Raw genomic sequence first — 15333 nt, 5'->3', positions numbered from 1 at the left:
ATGTTGAAAGACGTGGGTCCATAGGAACAGTCATAATCAAAACTCTTACTCAGGCTCAGTTTCACATTTGAGTAAATCTACCTAAGCATGAACTTAAGACCTTCTCAATGATAGTTCAGCCAATCACAGCGCTGCATTTCATACTCAAACTCTGCTTATCTTGACGTCCTCAACTGTGAAACTGACAGTCAATGTCTCAAATATCCGCCACACAGTAGGTAAATAATACGCTGGCGTCGTCGTCAAGTCGTCGTGAACGCGGCCTTAGGCTTGGCTTCATATTTATATTGTGTAGTTAATTCCTATATTTGACCTGTATTTAGCGTAATTTTTGGGTACATCGTGTGGCAGCTTTTCAAAAACAGAAAATCAAACTGAAAAAGGGTTTCAGAAAAACTTCAGTTATTATTAATAATATTTATTTATTTTCGGAGAACAAATTCTCATTACGAACATTTAGCTTATCTAAAAAATAACACCAAACACTAACTAACATATAGGTATAATTATATATTTTAATAGTGGAAGGCACTTCTAAGGAGTGATATAGGTACACATATAATTTTCTATACAATATTAATATTAAAATATAAAAAAATATCTAGACGGTTTGAAGGAATGATCAAGTTTATTTAAAAGCATAAATTCCTTCTGTTACCATGATTTTAACATTTGAACAATTTCATAAAATCTTAAACAAAAATAAATCGTTAAATTTGTAGGTATACCGTGATTTGAATTTATTCACATAATTTCTTTATACGAAAAAAGAATAATAACATTATTTATTTAAAATATTTTGGAAATCTCAGATTAATCCCATATTTTTATAGATACAAAATTACTTTAATTTCATTTCGGCCATGAATATTAAAATATAAAAAATATATTTATTTCAGTAACAGAATAATTTCAAATTATATTTAGTACAAAATAAATGCGCATTTACAAATTATGACACTACACATCTCGCTCAAACAATAATTATGTGAAATAAATTGAACTAAATAGTTAATTTATTATATACCTAGTCATTAGTCTAGATCTAGACCATAGCTGTTGGAAATATAACAGAATATAATACTTCTTAAACGAGGTATAACAAAACGCACAAATGTGCAGTTAAATCACTATGTGCATAATAGGTGCGATAAAAAATCAAGTACCTATACATAAATATATGAAAGATACCACATTTGGTAACATACATAACATTCACTTAATTCAAGCATAAATGTGTTTTGATGAAATTAGTTTAAATTTTATATTTAGACCACATTGTACGATTGTCAATATTACCAGAGCGACTCATTACAAACATACCGGTGAGTATTCGTTTCAAAATTCAAAAAACATCTGGAAATACCTAATAAAAAATAAATTCCTGGTTATTTCCTGGATTTTTTTTAAATGTATAAGCCATTCGTGTTTCTTGCACTGTTGCACTGCACTGTGTCAATACATACTTACTTTTTTCTTTATAAATCATTTTAAAATGTTTTTATATACTATTCTTGAATAATCGAGAATGTTTGGCACGTCTAACTAGGTACAACGTACAAACATATTATATACTCTATCTAACGATTATAAATACATGGATAGAGTCGGTTAAGTCTGTGCAAGATAAAAAAAATGCATACAACAGACAAGAACATTGTTATTTTGGAATGCTTACAGAACTATTCTCTATTATATAAAATTTTATGATGGTGAACGATTCATCTACAATTAGTGGTCTATTAATTACATTAGTAGAACACATTTGATAAAATTTAATTATTTTCTATAGAATGAAGTCCCTGTTTTTAACAATTACACGACATTTAGATGAATATTTTATAAAATTCTATTACTATTACATTAGATATCTTTACTTCTAACAGTGATACAAATAAAAACTAAACCAAAGGCCGTTTTGCATGACTTATCAAATCCCGTATGGCACATAGAAACATCTAACTTTTCACTCGAAAGTACAAGCAAAATCAATAAAAATTGTGCCGAAAAACATCCTGAAAGGTAACATGACGTATTTTCACTCATGAAAACCAACAGCCGCATACGTTACCCCAATTAACAATCCCTCAAGTTTCGCCTCAAACTTAACCCAAACTATCAATATTATAACCCGTGTTAGCTCACAGTTTGGAGGGCGCCGAGTTGACGACCTCCCGCCACCAGGAGGCGCGCTCCATGGCGCCCGGCCCGCCGAACAGAGCCTTCTGCAGGTTCTTGTATAGCTGCGAATGGAAACATACAGATGAATTATGCGAAACAGTTATTGTGGTCATAGGTACTTATGGGAGAGGATTATGATTATGACTAGCAGTGGACGATTACGGTCTCATGACGATTATAATGATGATGATAAATAGTCGTGAGCTTGCTCGAGTAATGTATCCCCTAATCATTAATTTACGTCTGGCGTACCCTGAAAGGTTGAAACCCAGAGTTCGAAACTCGAAGCTGTTTCCCAGTTATCTGCGTTACAGTGACGATAACCATCACAGCAGGTAACTATAACTGGCCATAGGAAATAAAGTGTAACTCACATTTCCATCGCTCTTCCCGAGCACAGAGTTGAGCACGAAGTCGGTGGGCGCGAGCGCGTCCACCACGCTCACCACCTCGAGCTTCAGCTGCGCACACATTTCCAAGATGGCCTCCCGCAGCAGGCGCGCTAGAGAGTCGCCGCTTGCGAAACCACCTGGTAAATATACAATCATGTTTATTATATGGTAAATGTATTATTTCTAGCTGAATGTTTGTAGCATGGGGTTTTCGATCCCACAGATGGCGTATAAAAAATACTCTATACTAACAAAAACGCTTCGCACTCCCCTGGAATTCACTGTTGTCAATACGACAGACCAATACGAAAGGTTATAGAAAAGCAGATAGTGGCTTAAATAAGCTCTAACCTTAAATATAATCTTTTAAGTATAAAATGTAGGTGTGGCAAAACTTACCTTGATATAATTCCACCAAATGCTGATCCAAAGACCACAGTCCATACATAACTAGCAACTTATTTAACACCGGCCTCAGTCCTGTATCTTCCTGACTGACAGACTCTGAACAGAATATAATAGCGAGGTACTCTGCGTAGACCCTGGATAATGTCTTCCATCTGTACACTTGGCATTTGGATTTTGCTTCGAACTTCGACTGTCCTTTAGATACCTCGCTTTCGTACTGTTGGTGTGTTTCCTTCAGTAGCCAGCACAGCAGCCATTGGTATGTTGATGTTATGACTGGAAAGTATACCATTAAAAAATTTAAAAATATGAACAACGGTCATCATGAAAAGAGGGTTCAAACCGAAGGATTTTATTTAAGTAATTCTAAATAGCAAAAAATCTGAATTGTAAGCTATATAACAGAGTAGGTACTCTTTATTTGTACACCTAGAAAAATAGAAGTATATTACTTAATTAAAATGCTAAAGGCGGTCTTATCGCGTACAGCTCTATCCATACAACTTTTGAAGTCGTGGACTTAGAGGGTGCAGTTATGGTATCTTTCACAGACTGGACCAGAAAACTGCATGAGACTTGGCATTTTACCCACAATCCAGGGTCTTTCACATACTCACATTTGACATCCTTCAGCTGCTCAGTCCTGTCACACGAGAACTTGTCTTCCAGTATATCCTGGCACCTGGTCAAGAAGGTCACAGTCCCGAGCGGGGAGTCCACGCCGCCGGCCGCCTGCTCGTACTGCCGCAGCAGCCAGTTGCCGGTCTGCTGGGACAGCACGTTGTTGTCTCCCTCGTAGGTGACGGTCGGCTCGTGGTTGCAGCGGAGGTCGCCCAGGTTTGCGCACTGGGGAAAGTACAGGTTGGGTTTTACATTATGTCAGAGTACATTATCGGCATCGGCAGGCATCAGGATTTTAGGTGATAAATAGGATTATACATTAGCTTCTTGCAATAAAGTAGAAATGTCCATGATTTATGCTGAAGCGGAATTTTTGTTACATACTCGTCCATATTATCAAGGAAAATTTTACTTTATTGCTACGAAGTTAATGCGTTTTATGTCATTTATGTCCTAAAATCCAGATGCCTGCCGATACCGAAAGTAGGCGTTGACCCAGACCGTTTCAAATTAGTGATAATATGTAGGTACTCTAGCCGTTTTTTTTACTACGGTGGCCAATCTCACTAATGATGGTCCCACCCGGCCTAAAACCGGGACTGGGCCTGGGTGTTGAAGCAGAGTTTCTTTATTAGGTACTAGATCACAGAGGCATTTGTATGATAAAATGATAATTACAAGGCCTAAATATCTGTGAAATCAATTTAATAATTCCTAACCAGATTGATATTTACACAACAGATTTCCGATAGTTATGTATATCCTGTCTTCAAGTGAATTGATAGTTGTTAAATCATGTAATTAATCGAATATGATTGGTATGTTATCTTATCACTGTATTACTCATTATGAGGAGTGAAAGCATTATTTTGATTGATTATATTCAGTCAAATAGGTAATAATAGGATTAACTAGGCTACGATTAATTAAAGCAAATACGAACATTTTCATGAATTTTTAACTAATCTTTATCTGTATTATTTTGTATGGTGGACTACAAACAGACAAACGTATTATGGGGCACCCTTCAGCACACAGCCGAAATAGTTTTCTATCTACATCCTCCTGAATGAATGCAGGCCGAAAATGATGACTTTTTTTTCTACCTTCACGCATAAAGTTCTGCTCAAAACTAATTTTGACTGAATTCACTGTGCCATTCGTGTCGATTAATCGTATGTTGTTTCAGCGCTTGCTAGTTTATTCCAGGTTAAAGTAGTATAACAATAGGGTAAAATGGCGTGTCATGGACTCATGACGCACAAGGCCGACCCTAAATAAGGAAAAGGCTAGGAAGAAGAAGACGATATTTCATCTGTATGGTTACCTTCAGATAGCCGTGTCCCCCGCACGCCTCTGTGCTACAGCATGTGTATGGTTACCTTCAGATAGCCGTGGCCACCGCAGGCCTCGCGGCACTGCTGTACGGCGTCAAGCGTGGTCCACGTGAGCAGCGGCTTGCTGCACGACACCATCGCGTGGATCTCTGAAACCGCCGCGCTCTGTACAAACAATATTTGCAAATCTAAGTCATGGGCTATGTCAGGGGTGAGGAGGATGAGGCGAAGAATAAGAGAGGCGATGGGTTGTGTGAATGCAAATATTATGATATGGTTGGAGTTGTCTCAATGAAATTATGTGTTTATACACTTTTGTAAAATCAACAAAAGAGAAAGAATACCAATATTTTGATCCTTATTTAGGATCACAGTCACAGATAAAATAAAGACGAGTTGAAGAATATTTAATCTATTCATACATACAAGCTCTTTTTAAATACCTCAGCACAAATGAGGATAAGGTTATGAAGAAAATCCGAACTAATATAAGAATACCTACTGGCGTACGATAGGTCCTAATTTCTTGACTCTAGCGATATTTATTGAAAATTCGTATCATAAAGAGGTATAAGGTGTTATCGTGTAAATAGTTATGAGTGCTTACCAAGTTGTCCACTTTGAGTCCCGCGTTTGACTTCTCTACAATATTCAGGTATATTCTTGCGAACTTCTCTATGTACACTCGGAACACGACTGCTGCTGACACGTAGCCGAAAAGACGCCATTGCTGAAAAAAAACGACATATTTGTTGTATACTTCGATTCACGAAAGATGAGCAAAATCACTAGAGCGGCAGTAGAGGTTTCTTTCCAAAAGTGTTCATTTTACTTGAACCAAGCTGTAGTGTAATTATCACTAACCTGTTTTAATGATGTGGTTCTTAGACTGTGTTTAGACTGTTCTTTTTTATATTATGTATTTTATTTTATTTTACATCATAATAAAGATCCTACATTATACTCACATGTAACTCATACTCTAGAAGTGGTATTTCGTCATCTTTAGCGCCAAACTGCCTCCTCGTGGCCGCATACCTTATTGCTATAGCCACAGCGCTCGATATCGTGTGGCAACTCTCCTGCATTATGCCTATGCGACCTACAGAAGCAAATAAAGAGGGATTAATTATATGGACGGTTATGTAGGCATTAAATATTGTAGATGTAGAAAAATAACAAATATACCTAATAATTAATAATAATAATAATAATAATAAAGCGGCAGGGCAGCTTGTGGCGAGCTGTTGGGCATTAGCGACCCCACCCGCCCGATGCCGGGGAGAACCCCTGTTCCTCATCTCTGGCTTGCCTTTATTGGTTGTCCAGAGTGAACACTGACGAGGAACAGGATCTCCCACCTCTTACTTGTCTTCATTGGCTGGCTTGAGTGGTGTACCGCTAGAGCAACAATGCTCGAGGAAGGATGTATTACCCAGTAAGGTGCTTGTAGGGATCTTGACCGATAACGCGATTGTCCTGAGAGCCGTGGAATACCTCTCCATCCTTAGCACCTCATGCCACGTTGCCCCCTTGTTGCTACGTCACTGTAATGTGCTAGCGACTGTTTTGGGGGGCCCATTTACTGTGTGTGCGTGTCACCCCCTGCCTTTTTATCCGTGTGTGAAACATATAGGTCAGGCAGGGGCCATAGTCCTTCCATAGGCCCAGTTACCCAGTCCATTTAACACCCCCTTCCATAACCCTGTATTAGTTTTCTCCATATCCTACAATAGTCCTGCACTAACCGGGGATTTTCCTTGGGTTTACTCTATAGTCTGCACAGGGAAAATCGTCGGTTGGTGTCACATTTCATATAGATTAATGTTGTCAAACGGGCCTCTACATGTTGGCTTCGGCCCCATGCACGCCTTCCAAATGCCCGGGACCCCATGGTCCCGAGACGGTAAAGACATAATAATAATATGTGTGGGGACATCTCACACACGGCCATCCGAACCCAAGCTAGGCAGAACCTGTGTTATGGGTGTCAGGCAGCTGATATATCTACACAAATAAATATCAACACCCAAGACCCGAGTACAAATATCTGTCTTTAAACAAATATCTGCCCCAGCCGGGAATCGAACCCGGGACCTTCGGCATAGCAGTCAGGGCCACTAACCACTACGCCATTCGGTCGTCAATAATTATTGATAATTTATGACTTAATCATTGCTATTACCCCTGATTGTTCATGGTTATATATTTTTTCCATTTACCAGGACTACTTGTCACTAGGCGTGATTATTAAATTAAGACTTTAATACTAGTACCTAAGGTTCAAACCTCACCTGCGGAAAGGTTCTCTAGTGCAGCCCCTAACATCTTGGATGGTTCTGAGAAGGAACTCTCATAAACGCCATCTTCTGTGACATCAGCAGTTCTGTTCAGCAAGTTCTCCCGAGGTATCCGGTACTGGTTGAATATTATGAACCTGTGGACAAAATACAGAAGCATCCATATAGATATCTTGTTATAATTCATGCGGAAAACAGATAATGTTAGGCGAAACCGTCTAACCAAAAAAAACTAATTCTTCTTATCTTGTCCCTGATAGCAAAAATACTACAGACTGCTTTAGAATTAGTGATTTTTGTTATTAAAATTATGTAATTCGCTAGTTATCAAAGCAATACACATTACCTAATAGATTACAAGGAAGACCCTTGTTTACATTTTAAATTAATAACATTTTAATTAAATCTGTTTCGCATAAGTAGTTTCCGTCGATAGAAGTGCTCATCCACTCTTGGTTTTGACATGCATTAGCTATGGTAATAACTAGGTTTTAGTTAGTTTGTTATCTACACAACGCATTGCGTTTTATCAGCATGTAGGCACCTCACCTGAATAATATTATCGTCATAGGGATCTATGTATCTTTCAGCTGCAAAAAGGTGCCGATAAAATTGTACAAAGTACAATACAACGTATTTCTGACTAATCTTGATTTTCATACATTTTTATCTTAGCTCGAATAACACGAAGTTTCAAACACACAACCCGTAATAGTCCACTGCAAGACGTGGGACTCCTGCGATACTGGAGAGTTTTAAAATTATCTCAACGCTTGCCACGTTGCAGTTATCGCACCACACAAAATTATAATTTAAAATCTCAACCCCAAATTAAATATATGTATTACCTTTAAATAAACTCCAGATTGTCACCCAACTATTGATTCTCGAACGTTCGTTTTACTGAGCTACTCGCTTGGTGGCGCTAAGGAAACCTCCTGCCTGTGCATAGTGAGCCTTACCCATTATCAATGCCATTAACCCCAATCTTCTCTCCCATATCCCCCACCACCAGCCCGGGGTAAGTCTCCAGCGTGGCGGGGTCTCGCACCGGCACCACGAACCCGTGCAGTCCGTGGTTGGTGCCGTCTGGCGTGATGAGCTGCGCGAATAGCAGCGTGTGTGTGCAGGTGCGGCCTGAGGGTAGAAGAGGGTTTATTGCTAGGTGAATATAGCTGGTAGGGGTTGGTCAAGGAAGGCCGAGGAGTTTTCAATAGTTTTTTTTACAAACGGGTACTGAATTTGTATTACTGTGTTGCTATTGGTTAACGTAATTTATTACTGCGTTGCTATTGGTCCTCACAATGCCCCCCCTCACTCAGTCAATATCGGAAATGTGCAATAGACATACTGATACTGAGTACTCGTTTGTAAAAAAAATATACTAAGTATAGTGGTCTTTTGGGGAAGCCTATGTCCAGTAGTGGACGATTATTGCCTGCTCTGTGGGTAAGGGTATCAAATTCGGCACAAAAACAGGTTGAAAACTTTAGTTTTATTGGATAGTTTAACAGTTTAACACAACACAACTTAATATTTTTTATGATTGTAGTTGGTTAATAGTATGTAAGCTAGTATTTTTCCGTCATCCGTATAAATAAGAGGAGAGGAGTAGAGTTTCTTGAGTAAAGCAAATTTTTATGCAAATTTATGTCTGCATTTTTTGTAACTTGTTCTAGGTTTTTATAGATAAGATTTCATGTTGAGACACACAATTGGACTTTAAAACCTATTTAATTAAAGTAAGTAAGTACCTATAAATAAAATAAACAATGAAGTGCCAATTACAAAAGCGATAACTTTAAGTTTTAATTGTTATCCTATGTCTAACCTTACATTAACTTTCAGTCTAAAAATAACAACACAATGGATTTATTTATTGATGCGGTTTCAAGTACACATAATAATATAGTTTATAAATTTTACAATTAAAATTTTGCAAACGTGTCGGCTGTCTATGTCAGTATTATTTTAACTCTACTATTCTATTTAGGTATTTAAGCATTTACACTGTAAAGTTTATCTTCAGTCTTTAGATCTGTTGCAACAAATGCTTAATAGTGCTAAAGGCTTTCTAATATAAAGTATACAGTTAGTGAAGAAGGATGTATAAAAATCCATACAAGGCAAATTGGCCGTTAGATGGCCCTGCACATCCCTATAGGGCTCGCGCACACTATTGCACACCGTACACTACGCACACCACTCCAGTAGTACCAATTAATTCGGTATTCTGTTAATTCATACTATGTTCAACGTATACTCAAAATGAAGGCACGGTGATTCTTTATATACTTTGAAAAGTACCGTTCATCATCAGCAAATTAGGTCGATTTAGGCCTCGACTTGAGGAAAAAAACTTATATAAGAAAACGGTAAAAAGCACAGGAAGGTCCTACGCGACCAACTGAGAAAACTATTGCCGGTAAGAGGTTTTTTTTAGAACCAACGAGGACAAGAATTTTAACAAACTAAACTATACAATAGGTTCATCAGTATCCGACCTACGAAGGCAACCCCTTAATTAGCAAGTTTTACAAAGCCTTTAATTAGACAAAAGAGGAAAGGTCTGAATTCTGATCAGTTAGATAAGGCACATGTATATTAGCTTAGATAGGCCAGACTAACCAGAAGAATAAGCTAGGACAAACATGCCACCACTACAATACGGACATAATGGACCAAAGTAACAATAACAACAATTTAGGTAGGTTTAATAAGTACAACGTATGATTGGCGAAACTGATTTGGATGAAATGAAGTTTGAATTCATCGCCCCGATCATAGGAGGGATCATATAAAAAATACTACAGGACGAAATACGAGAAACAAAGTTCTTAAATAGCCGTAGCATACCTAGATAGGCTAATAAAAGTAGGTTTCCTGATCAAAAAGTTTTAGTTTCAATTTAGTCGAAGCTAACCTTCACAGTTCCTTATCTACCCAGCACGTGACTCATTGGCCCGGCTGCGGTGGTGCTGTAACCGTAACAGTTTTTGTGATTGTGACGTAACGACGACTACAATCATTTGTTTCTGGTGCTAAAGCTGTACGCTTCGCGCAGAGATAAGCCCTAGTTGGTCTTGTAATTTTACTGAAAGTCTGATCTATATGAAAATATTTGGTGCCTTTGATCACTATGGCTTTCTTTCTTAGCACAAGTTTGTAATAACAGCAGCGAGACACAATAGGTTATAAAAAAATGCAATAAGAATTTAGTTTCAATTCAATAGTTTCAGTATAAATGAGTATCATAATTTATTGTACACGATTGTCATATAGCCATGACCAACCCGCATGCTCGCTCGTAAATTTACCAGCCATTATGTTGGATAAATACCTATTAACTTCGGAAATAACTATGATCTGTACAATGATATCTTCAATTTCAATAATAGCAGTTTAAACCGCATAGCTAGTCCATAGTGACTGAACAAAACACAATGAAGCAAAAGTAAATTTAGGATTATGTATATGTTGAAAAAATATAGCTTGATCTCTATCATGATAGATATTTATGATATATTTAATGCATTCAGGTATTCGACAGGTATCCAAGAAATAAATTCATGCATACCAAATGTCATAAAAATCCGTGAAAGAGTAACAAACATCCATACAGTTTACAAACTTTCACGTTAGCAGGATGGTAACGCATAATCATAACGATAATGACGAATCGTGGCTAAACTTGCAATAAAAAAATATACTCAATATTTTACCTAGATTACCAACCCAGCATTTAGCGGCCTTGAAGTCTGGGGTGTGTACCACGAACTCGCGGCTCTTGGGGTCATAGGAAGCCGTGGTGCACATGAGACGCGCGTCGCTGCCGTGAGCCACTTCTGTCAGCGCGAAGCTCGCTAGTATCTGTGGAAGGATGGGTAATGATACACTGGGAAGATGGAAGCTGCTTTGCTGGTATGATGATGATGGGTCAGCTGGGAGAAACCTATTTCGGTTACGAAGATTGGCGTTTTTTTTTTCGAAGTAGCACAATAAGCTGAAAAAGAACTTCTTTTTATATAATTACCTTTGTATTACAGATTTTTTCCAGATATTTTTAACGTTATTAGCCAAGTCAATAATAATGCAACTCTCTAAGAAAACAATGACCGGATGAGTAAATATTTAGTTATTAGAAGACGATGCCGTAGTCAAATCTGATATCAAATTTAGAAAATTGTTCAAATAGTATTTTCATCTATTTTTATTTCGGGACTTTGATTTTTGTTCAAGTAGTTTAGCAAGTAGAAGTTCGGCTTTATTGACTGTGTGACCTAACCAATAATGACTTTATTTATAGCCATCGATTTTTAAATGCTCATAAACATAAGAAAAACAATGGCATTGAATAGTCTAGACAGGCAAGTATAATTATGTAGGTTTTTCAAACACTTTATTCAAAATTACTCATGTGTAAAACAAAATAAATTATTTAGAGATTCCAAAACGTTAGCTTAGACCTAGACCTACAAAATTTTATTCTATGAATTCGACGGCATATTTATGCAGCGACAGTAGGCACTGTCCTGTGTTAAGAAATAGTCTATGAATTAGTCTAGGAATTAATGTGTTCGTGATATGGTTTGCAATGCAATCCATTATGGTATTATGTGACAATCGAAGCATAGAAAACGACTTCGTGAAAACAAGTGAACATTATTGTAAAGTAAGTTTTACATAGATAGGTACAAAATATGAGAGATGTAAAATATAAACGACGATATTATTTATATACATTGATTTTTTCAGGTGTAAATCCTTCTTGATAATGAAAACAAATTATCTAGGAGTGATTCATGCTATTTATTTGTCTATAGTCTCCCACCTGAAATGTTATCACTTATTCTTATAATACTATGCTATTGATAATGGCCTTCCTTCATCAAATACTTTTATGTAAGCACTCTCAAGAGTATCACGGACTGCTTATATTCTCTATTACTTAGAAAAATCAATACCTCGGGCCTTATAACTAGTATAAGGCAAAGGCATATAAGCCTTTTAAAGGTAAAACAAAACAAAATGACAGCACATACCTCCCGGTTCCAAATGGTGGCCTCAAAGAACTTGTAGTGCCGCTCAGTGCCGAGTGACAGGAGCGCGTTGGAGAACAAGTAGATGCCGATGGCCATCTTCACTGACACGCTGGGGTTCACGGACTGCACCGCCTCGTTGATCGTCATTATTGCACGCGTCTGTTGGGTTAAAGTATTGTTAATTTAGAATAGAATATAACTATATATTGGTCACCACAAATATTAAAACATACAGACAATACTTATAAACTAGAAACAATTACCAATAGGCGGCCTTATCGCTAAGAGCGATCTCTTACAGGCAACCTTAATTTAGACTTTTTCATTGACATTACTTCTTAGTGGGTTGGTGGTAACTAGATATGTTCAGGGTTTGTCACTGTGGTGAAAGAAGCCACTGACTTCCCAGGACGAATTAATGAAAATAAATAACAGTTGATACGCTACTCTCTCCCGGAGTCTTCTTTATATTCTATTTAAACTAACTGATGCATAATGCATTAATCCGATTAGGTAAATATGGAGTGAGTCTATTGCCATCTATCAGACATAATCATGACCCAAACCCAACACCCAAATTAATGGGTATATTTTATCGAATCAGATGCAGAACAGTGATCAAATTTGAAATTTCAGGCAGGTAGTTAATTAGTTATACATTTAATCCAAGGCATAGAGATTTGTTCTGGGTATAATGGGTACCAAAAATAATGGGGCAAAGATAGGATTGATAAATTATTGCACAGGTGCAAAGATCATCATAATGAATCATGAATAAGGATATACCTATAAAGTCATTCACCACTAAAATATTTTTTTGGCTATTTACACCAGAGATAATGTACAAACAGCATAATTCCGATAAATGGCTCTTTATCTATGTATGAGCTATCAATGTTATCATATCTGTGACAAGTGATGATTCATACAAATCATCATTGTCATGTTATTCCTATTATTAACGTAAAAGTAGGTGGGTAGGTCACATCACTTGCAAAAGTTGGTGTTGAAGTAGATTATTATAGACTATGTTTTAACATAAAGTGAATATGATGCATTTAAGTGCATTAATAAGTGATGAAAAATATATTTTTTGTCCAATTATGCCTTGTGGGGTATCAAATAAAGAAGCTTTATAAGAAAATTTATGTAGTAAACTATTAGTTCATTTATACCGATTAGATAACTTAAAATAAATAATATTCAAATTTAGCTTCAAAGTTGTGGACAAAAGTACAAGAAAATATTCTATTGCGGTAGTAATTTTAAAACAAATTATTTTATAATGTAGGCATTTGGTTTTAAGTATTAAAAAACTTTTCCACTATTATTTATGAAATCTAAATGAACAGAGCTAGTAGAATTTGTTCACTGATATCTCCAATGTGTTTATGACATAAAACAAAAGTTATGTAACATCTGACTGTGCCTTGGCCTTGCCAAAACTGGATCCTATTAATGTGGGACTAAAATAGTATTTTAACAAACAAAATTGTACAAAATAAACTCAATCCAACAATAGTAAGTAGGTACATAATATGTACAATTCATATTATGAATCATCTAAAATCAAATAAATTCATCTTATCAATAGATGAATAATGCTGAAGGTAATATATTTCTATGATTAACCCATAGCCAGTCAAAAATAATTTAAGTACCAGATACACCCCATCACAAGGTAATTATCCATTCATTTTATGTACCTTCAGTTGATAAGTGATTACTTAATTATATAAAAAGTGTGCTAAAGTTTGTAAAATTCAAATATTATTATAGAGGTTGAGATTCATAGTTGGCTAAACTTTATTGCTAAATTAGCATGCTAACAGTGCATTTAAGAATTTACCTAGAATATAAACAAACTTACCCTTTTGCTATAACTAGACTTGAACATTTCATATGTCATGAATTTGTAGTTATTTATTTTTTTAAGTTGCAGTTGAGTGATTCTTTTCTGTTCTTCCACTGAGGGTGTCACGGAGGGTGGAGCAAACAGGAGGTCCTTCTCTAAAGTCTTCCATATCTTGTACTGCAAATAATAAGTTGATAAACTTAAAAAAGAGTACAAAAGTTTAGAAAAGTTCAAATGTCTAGACCACTAATTTGGTAAACTATTTTTTTATATCACTTTACTAAAAATAAAATAACAAACTGAACATAAGACATACCGAGCATAAAGTAGTAGTTAAAGTACAAGTATATTATTACACAAACATAAAGAAATTGAAGTATACTTATTGCATTCTAACCAAATAGTCAAACCAATAGGAAGAGGATCCTTACCTTCAATTTCAACAAATCAAGGTCTCCTTCTAAGCTTAGCTTTAATTGTTTCCAATCAAAGGATGCGGTACTTCTGTAGCAGTCCAGAGGCCCACTGGGGAGGTCGGGAATGAAACTCAAGTCAGCCATCGCCCTAAAACACACAAAATAAATGAAAAAAATTGCCACTGAGTCTAACCGAAACAATTAAGTGCACACCGGCTGTTTTCAAACAGGAAAGAGTACCAGAACGAGAATAGAAATGGGTAATCCGTTTAATATTAATGAATAAACACGATTTACCTGGTAACAGTGTGGAAACACGAAGAGCGATGTTAACTAATATTGTGACTGTCAAATACTATTTCTCAAGATTCAGCTCAGCCACAACTCTCACACCCGTGCTACAGAAGGTTTCTATTGAGTTTAGCAAAAGAACACGCCCCACGTTTGCTTTTAGCGGCACGAAACACGATCACCGGACATCGATGCAAGGCGCTGAAAAAATGAACTTGATTTTAATTTGACAGCTTTACGATTGTCAATTACAGACAGTGACAGTTGACTTTGACAGCAAACTACTAAGTTGCCAGAAATTAAACGGAAAAATACTAATGGACAACATTTCAAAAAACTAAAGCTGCTATAAATCGTAAACCATTTCGAGATTTAGCTCTAAAGGCCACAAAAAAAATGTTTTTGTATTTTTTGGATGTATCATTTTCGAGAAAATCATAAAATAGTAAAAAAGTGCTGATGACGTCATGCATCAGGTGCGATGCATTTT

The 15333-nt window shown here is 36.5% G+C and overlaps 1 protein-coding gene across 2 annotated transcripts; it reads right to left on the bottom strand.

Annotated features, from left to right (window-relative positions):
• Nucleotides 1-402: 402 nt before the first annotated feature.
• LOC105381535 (peroxisomal acyl-coenzyme A oxidase 3) lies at nucleotides 403-15075 on the bottom strand. Of its 2 annotated transcripts, XM_048623737.1 has the most exons (15): nucleotides 14850-15075; nucleotides 14568-14700; nucleotides 14152-14313; nucleotides 12282-12440; nucleotides 10962-11109; nucleotides 8202-8376; nucleotides 7234-7376; nucleotides 5908-6041; nucleotides 5547-5669; nucleotides 5012-5104; nucleotides 4930-4956; nucleotides 3599-3827; nucleotides 2973-3257; nucleotides 2556-2710; nucleotides 403-2243 (listed from the first exon to the last, which is right to left on the bottom strand). In XM_048623737.1, the coding sequence occupies exons 2-15, from the start codon at nucleotides 14694-14696 to the stop codon at nucleotides 2142-2144; spliced, it is 2064 nt and encodes a 687-aa protein (XP_048479694.1). In that variant the 5' UTR covers nucleotides 14697-14700; nucleotides 14850-15075; the 3' UTR covers nucleotides 403-2141. The 2 variants fall into 2 exon arrangements, with proteins under 2 accessions (XP_048479694.1, XP_011549583.3); XM_011551281.3 differs by lacking the exon at nucleotides 4930-4956 and having other exon boundaries at nucleotides 4985-5104.
• Nucleotides 15076-15333: the final 258 nt, after the last annotated feature.

The sequence above is a fragment of the Plutella xylostella genome, chromosome 10 (genome assembly GCF_932276165.1).
Source record: "Plutella xylostella chromosome 10, ilPluXylo3.1, whole genome shotgun sequence".
Lineage (NCBI taxonomy): Eukaryota > Metazoa > Arthropoda > Insecta > Lepidoptera > Plutellidae > Plutella > Plutella xylostella.
This window is presented reverse-complemented; position numbering and strand designations above follow the sequence as displayed.